This window comes from Ornithorhynchus anatinus, chromosome 17, assembly GCF_004115215.2.
Source record: "Ornithorhynchus anatinus isolate Pmale09 chromosome 17, mOrnAna1.pri.v4, whole genome shotgun sequence".
Taxonomy (NCBI): Eukaryota; Metazoa; Chordata; class Mammalia; order Monotremata; family Ornithorhynchidae; genus Ornithorhynchus; species Ornithorhynchus anatinus.
Window position 1 is genome coordinate 42,489,303 of NC_041744.1, and position 19,990 is coordinate 42,509,292.

Sequence of the window (19,990 nt, forward strand, 5' to 3'; positions counted from 1 at the left end):
AAATCTCTGTTCCACCCAGGGCTAATAGTCTAAGAGGCTCACAGAATCGGGCTTTGTTGGCTAACTCCTTGCTCTGATCAGTGGGGAGAGATTATGTAAAAAAGCAGACAGGGCCTATGGGATAATTCTACCCTGAGGAAGAAAAGCAGTGATTGTAGATAGGTCTAGAGTGTGCAAAATATTAGTGGTAAAAATATAATGATGAAATGTGTCATCACTTATTATATGTCAAGCACTGGGGTAGATAGAAGATAATCAGATCAGACTCAGTCCCAATTGGGCTCACAGTCCAAGAAGGAGGGAGAACATGGGTTGAATCCTTGTTTTGTGGTTGAGGAAACTGAGGTACAAAGGAGTTGTGACTTGCTCAATGTCACAAAGCAGGCAAGAGGCAGAGCTGAGATTAGGACACAGTCCTCTGACTCCCAGGCCCATACTCTTTCCACTAGGCCACGCTGCAAATAGATACAAAGACTCCAAAGTGCTTAGTACAATGCTCTGCACACAGTAAGTGCTCAATAAACACAACTGAATGAATGAATGAAAGAAAACTTGGAAAAAATGCTCTTATTCCTCCCATTTAGCCAAATGCTTGTTTTATCTGTGGGTGCCTGGACTGCCTTGCAATCAGTTATAGTATTTTAATGGATAGGGAAATCTTTCTGGGATGATGAGGGAATACCCAGTGAGTATCCTGAGCAAGGAGGAGAATGCCAGCATTCTACCAGATAGCCAGTCACTCAGGAAACTGCATTTACAGTTGCACACGACAGAGGAGAATTTAAAAGGACAGATATTTCAGGGAAGGCTATGCAGAGTTCCCAGATTTGTGGTATTGATGAGGTGGGAGTCCTAGAGGGAAGAGCATAAGTCTTTGTATGATTATTCCAGTGGGGAGAATTCAGGGCTCAGAATCCGTCATGCCATGGTGGGATCCAGACTGTGAACAGCTTATAAGATCTGTAGGGCTTACATTTCCTTCTGAGGAGACCGAGACCAGCTAAACCCCAAATTATATTTTCTGTTTTTTTAAATTGTATTTGTTAAGCTCTTACTAAGCGCTGCAAAGTTAATGCCCTAGCAAGGGGTACATATAAGTTAATCAGGCCAGGTAGAGTCCATGTCCCACATGGGGCTCACAGTCTAAAGTAGGAGGGAGAACAGGTATTGAGGAAACTGAGGCAGAGAGAAGTTGTTTGTTTGGTTTTATGGTATTTGTTAAGCGCTTGCTGTGTGTCAAACACAGTTCTAAGCGCTGGGGTAGGTAGAGGTCAATTAAGTCAGATGCAGTCCCTGTCCCGCATGGAGGGAGAACAGGTACTGAATCCCCATTTTACAGTTGAGGAAGCTGAGGCACAGAGAAGTCAAGTGACTTGCCCAAGGTCACACAGCAAGCACTTGGCGGTGCCAGGATTAAAACCCAGGTCCTCTGACTCCAAAGACGACGCCTTATTCACTAGGCCACGTTGCTTGTGTTCTCGGAAATAATGTGTCCTGTGACCCCCGTCTGCTCTGGGTGGAAGGATCAGTGGGCCAACCCTCGCCACCATTGCAAAAACTCCTCATTCAATTCATTCGTTCAATCGTATTTACTGAGTGCTTACTATGTGCAGAGCATCGTACTAAGCGCTTGGAATGTACAGTTCGGCAACAGATAGAGACAATCCCTGCCCATTGACGGGCTTACAGTCTAATCGGGGGAGACGGACAAAAACAAGACAACTTAATTGCAATAAATAGATTCAAGGGGTTGTACACCTCATTAACAAAATAAATAAGCTAATAAACTCAGGTGGCTGCCCTGCAGGTGGTAGGACATATTTTTCCCCTCCTAAAAATTGGGGTCTGTGCAGTGCTCGCCCAAACAGCAGGGGACCAAAAACGGGACCTACTGTATTTTCATGAGCCAAGTATGCAAATGTGGAAGAGATTTTCTCTGCAAGTCGCTGACCCTCGTGAATGCAGCTTCACTTTTGGCAGAGACATCTGTGACTAGAAGGACAGAACGATCATCTGACTACCTAATTGATGTGCTTCAAATTTGCACCATATTAGTATTTTTATAAGTCATGAATGGGGAGATTTTATCCATCCATAGGTATAACTGTATGCTCTCATATGACTGAAGATGAACTCCACATTTAAACAAAAGGGCTGGACATAATAATAATAATAATAATAATAATAATAATAATGGTGTTTGTTAAATACTTACTATGTGCCAGGCACTGTATTAAGCACTGGGGTGGATACAAGCAAATCGGTTGGACACAGTCCCTGTCCCATGTGGGGCTCATTTTACAGATGAGGGAACTGAGGCCCAGAGAAGCGACTTGCCAAGGTCACACTCAGCAGACAAATGGTGGAGCTGGGATTAGAACCCATAATAATAATAATTATGGTATTTGTTGAGCACGTACTATGTGCCAAGCACTGTTCTAAGTGCTGGGGTAAATACAAGGTAATCAGAATGTCCCACGTGGAGCTCACAGTCTCAATCCCCATTTTACAGATGAGGTAACTGAGGTACAGAGAAGTTAAGTGATTTGCCCAAGGTCACACAGCAGACAAGTGGCGAAACCAGAATTAGAACCCATGACCTCTGATTCTGAAGCCCGTCCTCTTGCCACTAGCCCATGCTTCTGACTCCCAGGCCTGTGCTCTAGCCACTCTGCCATGCTGCATGAGTGGCTGAGGGGATCCAGGCACTACCGGTCTTAGAGAGGCCCCTTGTCCTGTGCTGTTGAGGTCTCTGTTAATGCCCATTCCTGCCCCTTCAGGGCAATGGAACTTCTGCTCTTCATGCGTCTGTCAGGGACATATGTAGAGGATAGGTGACAGCCAATCATTTTCTATAAAACAAGCTGAAATGGTGCATCTTCAAAGACAGAAGGCTGAAAATTGCTGGGGATGATTCGCTCATCTAAAATTTTAAGAATCAGAAGGATCCCTTCGCATTAACTTCACATTTTCAAATGTCCTAGTGTGTCCGGCAATAAGCACGTTGAGAAAAAGCTAACAGAAACAGGCGTCTAGAGAAGTGTACCCCACGATAAAACCAGTTTGTGTTCCTCAAAAATATGGTGCTAACAAGGAATACTTTCCCCAATGTTTTGCTTTAGATAAATGCTCTCTCAAAACCTCTACACATCTTGAGCTCCTCCCCCTACTAGGGTCTCCATCAACCATATTTTTAAATCAATCCACTTTTTAAACCCAAGATTTTAGTTGACGGTGGAGAAACTATAATTTCTTTACCTGTTCGGGTATATTGCTATAATGCACCTGAAGGTCCAGGTTTCATGAGGTCCCCACTGGACAATTCCTCTACCCTTAACCAGCCACCACCTCTGTCCAACCTCCGGTGATCTCAACTAGAATACTACATTAGCATCCTCACTGATCTTTCTGCTTCTAGCCTTTCTCCTCTTTTTCCCCAACTAGGCCCTCATTTCCCCTCCTCCAGCTCCCTTCTGTGTTACCCTTATAGCTGGATTTGCACCCTTTATTCACCCCACTCTCAGCCCCTTAATACTTATTTATATATCTGTCACTTATTTACTTCTTCATATTAATGTCTCTCTCTCCATCTATACATTGTAAACTTGTTAAAGGCAGGGAATATGTCTCCAAATCTGTTACATTGTACTCTCCCAAGTGTACAGTGCTCAGAAAGTGTACAGTAAATGCTTGATAAATATGATTGGCTGATTTTATCTTCACTCTTGCCACCTGAACCATCTTTCTAAAAGGAATGCTTGGCATATATTTCTCCACTCCTCAATAACTTCCCAAGGCTACTTATTTTTCTCTCAAACAAGAAGAAACTCCTAACAATTACCTTCCACCTTCTTCAGTGGCTCTTTCCATATATATTTTGGGTATTTGATATTCACCCACCCTCAGCCGCACAGCACTTTTGTCCATATCTATAAATTATATATTATATATAATTATAATTTGTAATTATATTATAATAATTATATATTACAAAATATTTATATTAATGTCAGGCTCCCCCTCTAGACCCTTCTCAGGGTTGACCTGGAGCATTTCTAGTCTCTTCTACAGGAGGGAGAGTCAAGCAGAGGCCTACCCATTCCATTCTTAGCTTGGCCAGTGGCTAGCAAGTATACGGCAATCTGCTACAAGTCAAAACTCCCCTGTGCTGGGCAGAGGCGGTAAGAGAGAGTCGAGGGCGGAGGCTCAAGTTTATTGCATGGAAGGAGGCATTGGTAAACCACTTCCATATTTTTACCAAGAAAACTCTAAGGATATGCTACCAGAATGATTGCAGGTGGAAGTGGGGCATTCTGGGAGAGCTGTGTCCGTGGTGCCCCATGGGTCTGAGATGTCTCGACAACATGAGACAAGACAAGACTCCCTCTAGACTGTCTACAAACTCTGTTGTACTCTTCCAAGCTTAGTACAGATCTTGGCACACAGTAAACGCTCAATAAATGCCACTGATGATGGTGCTATTTCCTCTTTACCCATTACACTTGAGCTCACTCTTTGCCCTTCACAAGTGAACCTCCTTACTCTGCTCGCTCTTCTCGATATTATCTCCAACTCCCTGCTTTCTCCCATCTAGAACTTTCTCTCTCTTCAAATCCACCAGTTTGCCCAGTTTTCAAAGCCCTCTTGAAATTCCACCTCTTCCCAGAAAATTTTCAGGGCACATAACCGAATAGCCACACCACTTATGTTTACACACCATCCTTAGTAACCCCTCACTTATTAATCTATTCACTTTTCCAAGCTCTTGTTATTATCATTATCGTCAAGGATATCTTTGTTCTTTCTTACCCAATCTTTGTAAATAATTTGAGTTTACCTCTCTCCTCCATTAGACTAAGAAGGAAGAGAACATATGTTTCACTTCAACTATAGCATCTGGAGTGCTCAGTAGGGTGCACGGCACACAGTAGGTGATCGATAAATATTAATTGATTGAACAACGTACGATGAAACAAAATGATGGCCTCAGCAAAAATCTGGAATTACCTCCAAAACTCTGGACTCCAGAAATTTAATATGAATATTCGGCATGATTTGTAAATGTCCTCCGAACTAATAAGTATCTCCTTACCTTGCAAGATGACAAAAAATACAAAAATCCCTTGGCTCACCATTTAACACACTGGTAACAGGAGGGCTCCCACTTCATTTTGGAGTTCAAATGTCTCCCTGTGTTGGAAGGTGGCTCACAGATTCCCACCTTTGGGTCCTGATCCTACGGTGCCAACACAAACCTGTGCATTAAATGACTTGCCCAGGGTCACACTGCAGGCAAGTGGCGAAGCTCCGATTAAAACCTAGGTCCTCTGGCTCCCAAATCTGTCATTTATCTACTAGGATACTCTGCTTCCCACCTTCTTCCAAGTTTTTCATCGAACTATTATTTTTAAATTATTTTTTAGTAAATGTTATGGTGCCATCCTCCTCAGACTGTTTCAGTCCATGCATTAGGTTGGGTCCCATCTCAATTACTGTCAATCAAATAGTGGAATTTATTGAGCTCTGACGGTGTGCAAAGCACTGTACTAAATGCTCTGAAAAAACAGTAGAGTAAGTAGAATATCCCCTGCCTTCAAGGGGTTTAGAATCTAGAAGAGGCGAGAGACATTAAAATAAATTATGTGTAGTGGAAATCAATCTATCAATGGAATTGATTGATTACTCACTATGTGCAGATGAATCTACTTAGCACTTGGGAGAGTATGAAAAAGTAAGCATACCCAATTCCTGCCCTCAAAGAGAGCTCACAACCTAATGGGAAAGATGGACTTTAAAGTAAATTGCAGATGGAAAAGAAACAGGTACAAAAATGCCAGAGGTAAGGGGTTGGGGTGGGGAGGGGCATAATCTAAGTGTTTATGGCATCTAGATAACGCCAGTCTTTGAATTTGCATTTGAAAGGGAATTTCTCAAGTGCAATGGTAAAGTGGCAAGGAGGAATTAAAGGAAACCTTCAGCGAGAAGTAAGGCTGAAGAAAGAGTAGTATTTGGTGGTGGTTGGTGGTGGCAGGATGTTACCCCATAAAAGAGGTATTTGTAAAGTGCTTACTGTGTGTCAAGTACTGTGCTAAGCACCTATGGTAGGTACATGATAATCAAGTCAGACACAGTCCCGGTCCCTTGGACCTCTTAGTAATATTAGGGAGAGAGTGCAAGAAGATGGGACAGAATGAGATGCAGGATTCCGGGACACGGTAGTCAGAGCTGATTTGGGAGGGCCTCAGTGTAGAGGCTGGTCTCTGGCTTTTTAGCAACGGTTCTGTGTGGGACAGAGAAGTTTTAGCAGCAGTAGCAGAAAGCTGTTTCTACTGCTCAGGTGCCAGAGCCGCACGGATCTTCCAGTGCCCAGATGTCCAGAGAGACTTTCTGCTCTCGATCTCCTCCAATTTTCCCTTCTTAAACCACACTTACAATTTTCATCCTAAAGTTATTTTAGAACAGATGGGACATGCATTTAGGGAAAACATAAGCGTGTGCCAAAAGCACCTTTCTCCATCTCACATTTACACTATTTTTCTGCATTCCAGAACAATAGTGTTAGTATACTGGTTGGGGGCAAGAGGAAGAGTTGAGATTAATTGGGCCACAGTTTTACCTCCCTGATGAACTTGGGACCATTTCCTTTGGGCCTGCGACAATAACAATCACATTTATTAGGTATCTATTGTATTCCAAGCATTGTGGTAAATTTTGTGGTGGAGCCTAGATATTCAGTTCAAATACAGACTCTGTGGGGCTAACAGTCTCAGGCAGCAGGAAATTTATTCCAATTTTATAGATGAGGAAACTGAGGCCCATAGAAGTTAGGGGCTTGCTCAAGGTTTTGATAAGCAAGTTTTGAGACTAGTCTCCTGGCTAGCAAGTCTATTCATTCATTCAATCAATCACACTTATTGAGCGCTTACTATATGCAGAGCACTCGAGAGAAGCAGGGGCCTAGTGGATGGACCACAGGCCTGGTAGTCAGAAGGTCATGGTTTCTAAATCCAGCTTCACCACTTGACTGCTGTGTGATCTTGGTCAAGTCACTTCACTTCTCTGTGCTTCAGTAACCTCATCTGTAAAATGGGGATTAAGATTGTAAATCCTATGTGGGACAAGTACTGTGGCCAACCCGATTTGCTTGTATCTACCCCAGCACTTAGTACAGTGCCTGGCACGTAGTAAGCGCTTAAAAAATACCACGATTAACAGTGCTTGGCACATAGTAAACGTTTAACAAATGCCGTAATTATTTATTTGTACTAAGCACTTGGGAGAGTACAATACAACAATAAATGGACACATTCCCTGCCCACACAGGCTTGCAGTCTAGAGTCAGGGGAAGATAGACATTAATATAAATAAATTACAGATACATAAGTGCTGTGGGGCCAGGAGGAGGGATGAACAAAGGGAGCATGTCATGATGATGTAGAAGGGAGTGGGAGATGAGGAAAGTTGGGGTTTAGTCTGGGAAGGCCTCTTGGAGGGATGTGCGTTCAGTAAGGCTTTGAAGCAGGGAAGAGTAATTGTCCGATTAGAGGAGGGAGGGCGTTTCAGGCCAAAGGCAGGATGTGGGCCAGCGTTGGCGGGAAGACAGGTGAGATCAAGGCACAGTGAGAAGGTTAGTACTAGAGGAGCTAAGTGTGCAGGCTGGGTTGTAGATGAGAGAAGAGAGGTGAGGTAGGAGGGGGCAAAGTGGTGGAGTGCTCTAAACCCAATGGTGAGGAGTTTTTGTTCAATGTGAAGGTGGATGGGCAACCACTGGAGTTTTTTGAGGAGTGGGGTGACATGTCTTGAGCACTTTGTAGAAAAATGATCCAGTCAGCAGGGTGAAGTATGGACTGGAATGGGGAAAGACAGGAGGCTGAGAGGTCAGCAAGGATGCTGATATAGTAATCCAGGTGGGATAGTATTAACGTTTAGCAGATGGAGAGGAAAGGGTGGATTTTAGTGATGTGGTGAAGGTGGGACTAACAGGATTTAATGATGCATTGAATATGTGAGTTGAATGACACAAAAGAGTCGAGGATAACGCCAAGGTTATGGTCTCTTTTCTATGCTCTTTTCCTTAGTCCATGCTTCCTTCAAGTTATTTAAATCAAATCTGCCCTTTTTTCTCTTGAAAGGGAAGGTATTTATATTACAAAAGCAAACTATCACTCTGTACTTTCTAATAGCAACGTTTCTTCTTTTATCTGTTTGGGGAATTATTTGTAACCAGGTTCTTTTTGAATCAACATGGATTTATTTAGTATATTCATTTCATCAATGAAGTGTATATTTTTCTCACAGGGGGCAATAGTTATAGTATTTATAAAACGCTTACTGAGTGCAGAGCATTGTATTAAGCATTGGGAAAGACTACATAGGAATTAAACAAGGCCTGGTCCCTGGGGGGACTTTCAAAGTAAAAATGAGAAGGGGGGAGAAGGGACTGTAGACAGGAATATAAGGAGAGAGGAAATGAAACCCTAAGGCGGCATGGGGACCAAAACAAGGATCAGTAGGGAACTGTAATTAGAAAAGCAGAATTTCTTGCTCCTCACAACTCAGATTCTACAGCCGCCTCTACAACCACCGTGAAAGGTAGAGGAGCAACTGATAGCCTTCCTGAGTTCCTGTGGAAGCGGCATTTTGCGGCTGCTTTTTTCTGTCGTGCCACGGTGGTGCACGGAAAGTTGGGATGGAGGTTCCTTGATGATGTGGAGGAGAGCCAGTGTGTGACCCCAGGGAGGCCACAGGGTGGTAGGGGAGGATATCTGGGTCCCTGGATTTCACAGTGATAAGGTGGCGGACACACTTGATTCACTTGCCTGTCTGGTGGAGACAGAGGTCAGACCAGTACCATCCTCCTTTCATTCATTAATTCAATAGTATTTATTGAGTGCTTACTATGTGCAGAGCACTGTACTAAGCACGTGGAATGTACAATTTGGCAACAGATAGAGACAATCCCTGACCAGTGATGGGCTCACAGTTGAAACGGGGGGTGGGGGAGAACAAAACAGAACAAAACAAAAACAAGGCAACATCATCAAGATAAATGGAATCAAGGAGATTTACACCCCATTAACAAAATAAATAGGGTAATAAATAATACATACAAATGAGCACAGTGCTGAGGGGAGGGGAAGGGGGAAAAGCAGCACAGTGCCCAGAACATGCTGGGAGCCCTGATGTGAGGAAATGGCCAGTTTCTAGAGGATTTGTTCATCCATCTTTGGAAGAGAGAGGCCTGTGGAGTGCTCTAGAGTGGCTAAAGTTCTCAGGATGAGAGACAAAAGAGCTTTTCTATTTGTAACACTGGAGATGGCTAGTGGACGTTGCTGTAGACGTGAGAGAGAGGTGGAGGTGGCAGAAGAACCACATGGGTGTCGTGTGCCAGGAGAGGGAGGGTTGGCACGAAAGGGGTCAACTCACCCTCAGGGGAAGGGTTTAGATGACAGCCTAAGTTCCTGGGCCAGGCCAGAGGAGGTTTCCTGCCAGCATGGGGTGAATAGTGGAGTTACCAGCTCAATTCCTCCTCCAACCCGGACTTGCTCGAGCCCCAAGGGCAGCCAGGATCCTATAGCTCCAGAACCTCAGGGTAGAGAGAAGATGGGAGACACTGGTCCATGGCTCCTGGTGATCAAAAGAACTGAGAGAATTCAAAATCCCCCCCACCCCAGACTGTGAGCTTGTAGAGATTGTCACTTTTTATGGTAGTGTTCTTTCCCAAGCATTTGGAACAGTGCTCTCCACACAGTAAGTACTTAATAAATGTGATTGAATGAATGAATGAACTAATTAATGAAGGGACTGGAGGGGCTGAAGCTTCCAGTTCTCTCCCAGCCCTGTTGTCTCTTGTTGTGCAGTCAGTCAATCAGTACCATCTATTGCACCCTGGCTGTGCAGAAAACTCAGTGCTTGAGAGAGTTCAATTCAATAAAGTTGGTAGAGAGCAGCATGGTGTGGAGAAGCAGCATGGTGTAGTGGATATATCACAGGCCAAGGAGTCAGAAGGTGATGGGTTCTAATCCTGGCTGTGTCACTTGTCTGCTGTGTGACCATGGGCAAGTAACTTCACTTCTCTGTGCCTCATTTACCTCATCTGTAAAATTGGGGATTGAGACTGTGAGCCCTACGTAGGACAACATGATTAGTTTGTATCTACCCCACGCTTAGTTCGGAGCCTGGCACACAGTAAGCTCTTAACAAATACCATAATAATATTATTATCATTGTTACTAGACCAAATCCCTTCCCTCAGGGAGGTTACAGTCTAGTAGAGTCATGACCACCCACAGCCTGGAAGCCTAGCAATACTAGGAAAGGGGTGGTAGGGGGGATGCTCCCGCAGCTGCCTTGAAGAGTCATTGTTAAACCTTCAGCAAAGCAATTTTCATACCAGAACACTTACCCTGGGACATCGTTTGGGTACTGTAGCTGAGTTGACCCTTTCCGCGTTACTTTCAGCACTGGTCTGAAGATCCCATCTCGTCAATGAGCAAGGACCGTCTCTATCTGTTGCCAATTTGTACATTCCAAGTGCTTAGTACAGTGCTCTGCACATAGTATGCACTCAATAAATACTATTGAATGAATGAATGAATAATCTAAAACTTAATAATTTGCTTTCCCAGAATCCTCAGGAGATAAGTGAGAAAGAAGTTATTTCCAAAAAACAGAAAGCTCACCCACGTCTCAGGTCAAAAACCATCAACTGAAAGTACTAACAAAAAGGTAAGGTTTGCCCCATCCCTAAATCCAATCATTCCGAAAAGAAGGACCCTAGAAAAGGAAATGACATACCCCAACCACCTTCTTGTGATGCAAAAATGGATGCCCTCAACACCACCCTCTCCACTGAGCTCAAATTCCTTGCTCTCCTGTCCCTCCATCAGTCTCTTACTACTAATCTGCAGCTCTGAATCACCTCCATAGTACGTTTTCTTTGTTCCAGTGCATTAGCTGCAGAGTGCTGCTGGGGGAAATACAGATAACAGGTTGATCTTATCCATATTGAATTAATTTTCTCCTACTTTAATTCTGTCCTCTCCTCTGCCCAACAATACTTATTGACTCCCATGCCCACTGCCCATACCAGCTGTTGCAGAAGTTTAACTCACTCCTTCAAACCCCCTGCCCCCTCTTCTCACCCCCTCCATCTCTTTCCCCTAATGACATAGCTGTGAACTTTTATTAATCAAATCTAAGACAACATGCATGATCTCCCTAAAGTCTCCCCTGTTCCTAAACAGGAGAGAAGCAGCATAGCCCAGTGGAAAGAGCATGGGCCTGGGAGCCAGAGGACCTGGGTTCCAATCCTGGCTCTACCACCAGTCTACTATATGACCTTGGGCAACTCACATAACTTCTCTGTGCCTCAGTTCTCTCATCTGCAAAATGGGCATTCAATACCTGTTCTCCCTCCTACTTAGAATGTGACTGTGGGTCCATGTGGGACCATATTATCTTGTATCTACCCTAGAGCTTAGTAGGGTACTTGACAAATGGTAAGCTGCTTAACAAATACCATGATTATTCATTTATTATTAAAACGTCTCTGTCCTTTTGTTCCCTTCTTTGTTTTTCTCATCTTTCAGCAGTATCTCAAGAGGTGATCTCTCTGCCCCTCTCAAAATCTACCCCCTCCACCTATGTGTCCAAGCCTAGCCCTTCACACCTTATCGAAACACTTCTGAAAAGGAGAAGCACTGTGGCTTAGAGGATAGAGTACTGGCTTGAGAGTCAGATGACCTGGATTCCAGTATTTGCTCTGCTACTTGTTTGCTGTGTGACCTCGGGCAAGTCACTTCTTTGTGCCTCAGTTACCTCTTCTGGAAAATGGGGATGAAGACTGTGAACCCCATGTGGGACATGGACTGTGTCCAATCTGATTAGTTCGTATCTAATAATAATAATGCTGGTATTTGTTAAGTGCTTACTATGTGCAGAGCACCGTTCTAAGCGCTGGGGTAGATACAGGGTCATCGGGCTGTCCCACGTGAGGCTCACAGTTAATCCCCATTTTACAGATGGGGTACCTGAGGCATAGAGAAGTGAAGTGACTTGCCCACAGTCATACAGCTGACAAGTGGCAGAGGGGGGATAGGAGTACCTGTATCTATCTACCCCAGAGCTTAGTACAGTGCCTGGAACATAATAAGTGTTTAATAAATACCAAAAAAACCCCTATTTGCCCTCTCTCTAACCACCATCTTCAACGGTTCACTTTTCAATGACTTCTTCCCCAGTGCTTTCAAACATGCTCACATATCCCATATTCTAAAAGAGATCCTCCCTTTACCCCATGGCTTCTTCCAGGTATTGATCCATTTATCTCCTACCATTCCTCTCCAAACATCTCAGTTTAGCTGTGTATACCCACTGCCTCCATTTCCTTTTCTCCTTAACCCCCCACTTAGGGGATCTGTTGATTGCTGATTATACTATAACTGTTAATGATTATTATTCTGTTTCCTCTCTTTCCTGAAATTTCTCCACCAGCAAAAAGATTAGGAAAAATTAATAAAGGGTATCTAGATATCTATTAATAATAATAATTGTGGGATTTGTTAAGCACTTACTATGCGCCAGGAATTGTACTAAGTGTATCCCCTGTCCCTTGCCCCTAATGACCTGGCCACCTACTTTGTTGAGAAAATTGGAACTATCAGGTGTGATCTCCCTAAAATCTCCTCTGCACCTCTCCAGTCCCCCCCACCCTTTTTCAACTCTCCCATCTTTCCCAGCATTATTCCAAGAGGAGATCTACTGCCTTCTCTCCAAATCCACCTTCTTCACCTACGCATCCAATCCCATTCCTTTGCACCTTATCAAAACACTTGCCCCACCTCCTTTCTTCCCTCCCTGATCACCATAATAATATAATAATAATGTTGGTATTTGTTAAGCGCTTACTATGTGCCAAGCACTGTTCTAAGCGCTGGGATAGACACCCCTGTCAGGTTGTCCCACGTGGGGCTCACAGTCTTAATCCCCATTTTACAGATGAGGTAACTGAGGCACAGAGAAGTTAAAAGACTTGCCCAAAGTTGCACAGCTGACAAGTGGCAGAGCTGGGATTCGAACCCAGTAAGCACTCAATAACTTCTGAACCCAGTAAGCACTCAATAAATACAATTGAGTGTGACTGATTGATCTTGACCACTGCATCAGCCTCTTTGCTCACCTCTTGGCATCCTATCTCCTTTCTCTCCAGGCCACACCTCTCTCTGCTGCCTGGATCAAAACCAAAAAACATTCAGTCCATAGTTCTTCCTCCCCAGATACTTCCAAAGGTTGCCTATCCACCTCCACATTAACAGAAAATCCTTACCACTCCCTCACTGATCTTCTGTAACAATGCCAACCTCCTCTTTATACCTCAATCATGTCTATTGCTTCACTGACCCAGGCCATGTTTCCCTACTCCTCAAGAACCTCTAGTGATTTCCACCTCCATATCAAACAGAAACTCCTCACCAATGCCACTCAGTCCCTTTGCCCCATCCTACCCTACCTAGCTACTCTTCTACTACAACCCAGTCCACGCACTTTGCTCCCCTAATGCTAACATTCTCACCATACCGCTATCTCATCTATTTCATCACCAAATTCTCACCACTTTCTCCTGCCTCTGGCTTGGAATACACTCTCTCTTCTTTCACCCATTCATTCAATCGCATTTATTTAGCACTTACTTTGAGCAGAGCACTGTAGTAAAGGCTTGTAAAGTACAATTCTGCAATATAGAGAGACAATCCCTTCCCACACTAGGTGTACACTCTAGAAGCAGGGAGACAGACATCAAAACAAGTAAACAGGCATCAGTATAAATAAATAAAATTATATATACACATCAAAACAAGTAAACAGGCATCAATATAAATAGAATTATATGTATGTACATATATACAAGAATTCTGTGGCATAGGAGGGAGAGCAAAGGGAGTTGAGGTGACGTGGAAGGGAGGGGAGCTGAGAAAAAAGGGGGCAGACTGGGAAGGCTTCTTGAAGGAGGTGAGCCTTCAATAGGGCTTCGAAGGGGGAAGAGTGATTGTGATTCATATCCGACAATTACTCTCCCCAGGTTCAAAGCCTTATTGAAGACATATCTCCTCCAAGAGTCCTTCCCTGACTAACTCCTCATTTCTTTTTTTTTTTTTCACTCCCTTCTATGTCACCCTGACCTGTTCCTTTCATTCATCCCTGCCACCCAGCCCCATAGTACTTATGAACATATCTAATCCTGGCTCCACCGTTTGTCTGCTGTGTGACCTTCTGTATGCCTCAGTTACCTCTACTGTAAAATGGGGATTGAAACTGTGAGCCCCAGCTGGGACAGGGACCATGTCCAACTCTATTTTCTTGTATCCACCCCAGGGCTTAGTTCAGTGCCTGGCATATAGTAAGTGCTTAATAAATACAATTATTATTATTATTTTTATACCTGTAATTTATTTATGTATATTAAAGTCTGTCTCCCCCTCTAGACTGAAAGCTTGTTGTGAGAAGGGAATGTGTTTCATTCTCGGTTTCCTTCGCTGGAGCCTCCTCCCCCTCCCATCCTTTAACTGTTGGAGTTCCTCAAGGGTCAGTTCTTGGCCCTCTTCTGTTCTCCATTTACACTCACTCCCTCGGTGAACTCATTCGCTCTCACGGCTTTGACTACCATCTCTACGCAGATGACACGCAGATCTACATCTCCGCCCCTGTCCTCTCCCCCTCCCTTCAGGCTCGCATCTCCTCCTGCCTCCGGGACGTCTCCACCTGGATGTCGGCCCTCCACCTAAAACTCAACATGAGCAAGACTGAGCTCCTCATCTTCCCTCCCAAACCCGGTCCTCTCCCAGACTTCTCTATCACCGTGGATGGCACGACCATCCTTCCCGTCTCTCAGGCCCGCAATCTCGGTGTCATCCTTGACTCGTCTCTCTCGTTCACCCCACACATCCTATCCATTACCAAGACCTGCCGGTTTCACCTCTACAATATCGCCAAGATCCGCCCTTTCCTCTCCACCCAAACGGCTACCTTACTATTACGGGCTCTCGTTATATCCCGGCTAGACTACTGTGTCAGCCTTCTCTCTGACCTCCCTTCCTCCTCTCTCGCCCCGCTCCGGTCTATTCTTCACTCCGCTGCCCGGCTCATCTTCCTGCAGAAACGATCTGGGCATGTCACTCCCCTTCTTAAACAACTCCAGTGGTTGCCTATCGACCTCCGCTCCAAACAAAAACTCCTCACTCTAGGCTTCGAGGCTCTCCATCACCTTGCCCCTTCCTACCTCTCCTCCCTTCTCTCTTTCTACCGCCCACCCCGCACGCTCCGCTCCTCTGCCGCTCACCTCCTCACCGTCCCTCGGTCTCGCCTATCCCGCCGTCGACCCCCGGGTCACGTCCTCCCGCGGTCCTGGAACGCTCTCCCTCCTCACCTCCGCCAAACTGATTCTCTTTCCCTCTTCAAAGCCCTACTTAAAAATCACCTCCTCCAAGAGGCGTTCCCAGACTGAGCTCCTCTTCCCCCTCTACTCCCTCTGCCATCCCCCCTTTACCTCTCCGCAGCTACACCCTCATTTTCCCCTTTTCCCTCTGCTCCTCCACCTCTCCCTTCCCATCCCCACAGCACTGTACTCGTCCGCTCAACTGTATATATTTTCGTTACCCTATTTATTTTGTTAATGAATTGTACATCGCCTTGATTCTATTTAGTCGCCATTGTTTTTACGAGATGTTCTTCCCCTTGACTCTGTTTATTGCCATCGTTCTTGTCTGTCCGTCTCCCCCAATTAGACTGTAAGCCCGTCAAACGGCAGGGACTGTCTCTATCTGTTGCCGACTTGTTCATCCCAAGTGCTTAGTACAGTGCTCTGCACATAGTAAGCGCTCAATAAATACTATTGAATGAATGAATGAATATTCTTGTATTGTACTCTCCCAAGCTTTTAGTACAATACTCCGCACACAGCAAGCTCTCAATAAATACAACTGACTGACTGAATCAGTCAGGAAAGGCTTTTTGAAGGAAGTGGAATTCTAGGAAGGTTTGGAACCTGGAAAGAGCCTGTCAGATATGGGTTGGGGAGGGATTTCCAGAAAGGAAATCGGACATGAGGAAAGTGAGGGAGGTGATAGAGTAAAGAAGAGGTAAAGTTAGAATATCTGCTTGGCAGGAGCAAAATGAGCCAGTGAAAAGTGGGTGAAGAAAACTCATATGTCAATTCCTTGATGGAGCCTTCATTTCCCCTACCCCCTCTCCCTTCTGCATCACCTGTGCAGTCAATCAGTGGTATTTATTTAGCACTTACTATGTGCAGAGCACTGTTCTAAGCACTGGAAGAGTACAATACAAGAGAATTAGCAGACATGTTCCCTGCCCATAATGAATTTATAGTTTAGATCTATATCCTTTAAGCACTACTCATCCCACCCTCAGCTTTACAACATTTATGAACATATCCATAATTCATATATAGTCTCCCCTCTAGACTTTCAGTTCCAAGTGGGCAGAAAACTTGTCTGTCAACTCTATCTTTTTTTTAAAAAAATGGTATTTGTTGAGCACTTCTTATGTGTCAAACACTGTCCTAAGTCCAGGGGTAGCCACAGGTTTATCAGGTTGGTCACAGCTTCTGTCCCTCATGAGGCTCACAGTCTAAGTTGGATGGCGGAGGATCCCCATTTAATCCTCATTAATCCCCATTTTATGGATAACTGAGGCCCAGAGAAGTTAACTGACTTACAATTGGCAGAGCCGGAATAAGAACTCAGGTCCTCTGACTCGTGGGCCTGTGCTCTTTCCACTAGCCCACACTGTAGCTATTATATTGTAATAATAAATTGTGGTATTTGTTAAGAGCTTACTATGTGCCAGGAATTGTATTAAATGCTACGATAGATGCAATCAGGTTGGACTCGGTCTCTGTCCTAGATGGGGCCCACAGTCTCAATTCCCATTTTACAGATGACATAACTGAGACCCAGAGAAGTGAAGTGACTCACTCAAGGTTACGGCAGACAAGTGGAGGAGTCGGGATTAGAATTCAGGTCCTTCTGACTCCCAGCCCTGTGCTCTATCCTCTAGGCCAAGCTGCTTCTCACTCAAGGACTTAGTACAGTGCTCTGCACACCATAAATGCTCAGTGAATACCACTGATAGATTGATGTCAGAAGGGGAGAGTTGATGGATAAGTATTGAGTTTGTTGAGAGGAGTTTTTGGAGGAAATGGAAAACCAATGGAGATTACAGAAGAGCAGAGAAAAATGTACTAATACCTCCAGAAGATTTTCCATGCAGCGGGATAAAGTCTAGATTAGACTGGAGATACACGATGCAATAATTTAATCATAATATGACTGGACCAAGATTGGTAGCTATCCAGGTGAAGAGGAACAGAGAAATCTGGGATATAGTTTAGGAAGAACTGGCAGGATTTGGTAGTGGACTAAATGTGAGAACTGATGGAAAGTGATAAGTAAGGATGATATCAAAGTCGTAGGCTTCTGGGATAGAGAAGATGGTGGTGTTTTCAACAGAGTTGCTTGTATCCACCCCAGGGCTTAGTACAGTGTTTGGCATATAGTAAACTCTTACCAAATACCATACTTATTATTATTATTATTACTAGAGTTGGGAAAGATAGGATGAGGAAAGGGTTTTGAATAATAATAATGATGGTATTTGTTAAGCTTTATGTGCTAAGTAAATGCTGGGGTCCATACAAGGTAATCAGATTGTGCCTCAGGGAGCTCACAGTTTTAATCCCCATTTTACAGATGAGGTAACTGAGGCACAGAGAAGTAAAGTGACTTGCCCAAAGTCACACAGTGGACAAGTGGCAGAGCCAGGATTAGAATCCATGACCTCTGACTCTCAAGCCCGTGCTCTTTCTACTAAGCCATGCTGCTTCTCGCAGGAAAGTGTGCACCCCAGACTTCCTTATTGCACAAAGATCCTTCATTGTGCTATTAGGTTTATTCCTTACAAGGTTCATCTTTGTTTTTGAACCTGCTTCATGCTCTCTTAACTTTTGCAAAGACTTTATTGAGAAAAATAAATCCTGTCCTGATTGCTGCCTTCTAGGCTGGTCTATCTGTCGCAGTGGTCTTCCTGCAGTCCATGGCCTTGCCACATTGCTTGAGACTGTCCTCAAACAGTCTCCATTTGTAATAGGCCTCGGCCCACTGCAGCGATTTGAAGTTGATACATTTTCTCTTCTCTGACCCTCCAGAATGAGCGAAGAAATGCTTTACGTAACTATGGGAGGACAAAATTCTTCTCAGCAGCACCAGAAAGAAGATACAGTTTATGCAAGCATGAAGTTCAAACCTTGTTCCAAGGAGCAAAGCTGCCAAGAATTGGAAAATTCCAAGGACAAAGCTGTCATCCAAACCGGTCCTCTGACCACATATTTTCTTCAGCTTCTCAATAATGGATCAGGTAGCTTTGCTTAGTCAACTGATTTCCTTTTCCTTTAAAGACGGGCTGGTGGCTGAGGGAAAGTCACTCACCTATTCTGTGAGTCAGTTTCCCTGATGCTTTCAGTTGCTATCAGGTTCTGTTTTATTTCTTTGATGGAAATGATTTTGGAACTCATAGGAAGTTTGATGATTTCGCAGGGTTTCCAGGACATAGAAATTGCCAGGGCGGAGATTCCAAATAAGTACTTCACAAAAATAAAAGCATCCAGAAAATTAACAAATGATTCCAAAATTCAGGAAAAGCACTGATATAGCTCTACTACTTCCCCTATTGTGCTATTATTTTTCATATCCCTAAACTATTTTAACATCTGTCTCTCCCTGTAGAGAGTAAACTCCTGTAGGCAGGGATCATGTCTACCAAATCTGTTGTATTTTATTTTGCTAAACACTTAGTACAGTGTTCTGCAGCACTCGCTCACTCACTGTCTCCCAGACCTTAGTTTCTTTCTCTTCTGATACCCGCTCTCTTCATTGTGTCTCTTTTCTTTCCCAGCTTCATTTTCATTTGCATTCTCTCCTCCATTTCCTTGTGTCTTTAGTTCTCCAGAATATTTGTTCTTTCTCCTTTTTGTTCTGTGTTCTCTTATTCTTCTTGCTCAAATTCTGTTTCCGCAGTCTAAGCGGGTGGGAGAACAGGTAATGATTACCCATTTTACAAATGAGGAAACTGTAGGATGGAGAAGTTAGTTGATTTACCCAAGGTCACACAGTGGTGGAGTCAGGATTTAGAAGTCGCGTCTCCTGACTCCCAGATCTGTGCCCTTTGCGACTCATCTATGTTCATCCTCTGATTATTCATTTATGTATTTATTGTATTTCTCCATCTTTGTTTTGAGGTGCCTTCAAACTGGCCTAGTCTCTCGAGTCTTCAACCTACCCTCAATCCCCTTTGAAGCTCTTCAGAGCACACACCCGCAGATACTACAAAATCTCTGCCTACCAAAATTTCGTTGAAAGTTGTCTTACCTCTGAGGAAGAAGACCCATTTTCTTTGTCCTGAGAACTTTGGATCCAGCCCAGTTTGACCATAGGTCTGTGTTCCTGGCTCTTCTTCATCTGTTCTGATAGGCTTTTCCTTTTTCATTTAGAATTCCTCAGGAAAACTCCCTTGATTGTTGCAGTCGGGATTCTTTTGATCCTCTGCCTTGTTTTCCTGATAACAACGGTGGTTCTAAGAGTCAGGGGTAAGTAGAAAACTAGCAAGAGCCACACATGCTCCAACCATTTTAGATATCAGGACAGTATCTCTTTAGTCAAGGCATTTATTAAGAACTTACTATGTGCTGCCCATTTTGTGCTAAGCTATCGAGTAAATGATAATAATGAGAATTAGTATAGCCTAAAGGAAAGAGGCGGGCCTGGGAGTCAGAGGACCTGGGTTCTAATTCCAGCTCTGCTGGGTGACCTTGGGCAAATCACTTTACTTCTGTAAAATGAGGATTAAGACTGTGAGGCCTATGTGGACGTGGAATAGTCCAACCTGATTAGTTTTTATCTACCCCAGTGCTTAGAACAGT

The 19,990-nt window shown here is 44.1% G+C and overlaps 1 protein-coding gene across 1 annotated transcript in view; it reads left to right on the top strand.

The window, feature by feature from the left end:
• Positions 1 to 19,990, top strand: part of LOC114817932 (killer cell lectin-like receptor subfamily B member 1B allele B) — a 28,267-nt gene that overhangs the window by 307 nt on the left and 7,970 nt on the right. Inside the window, exons 2-4 of the mRNA XM_029082603.2 lie at positions 10,629 to 10,728; positions 18,221 to 18,429; positions 19,562 to 19,657. Of these exons, the coding sequence (XP_028938436.1) occupies positions 18,222 to 18,429; positions 19,562 to 19,657 (304 nt within the window). The 5' untranslated portion in view covers positions 10,629 to 10,728; position 18,221. The remainder of the gene's footprint in view (positions 1 to 10,628; positions 10,729 to 18,220; positions 18,430 to 19,561; positions 19,658 to 19,990) is intronic.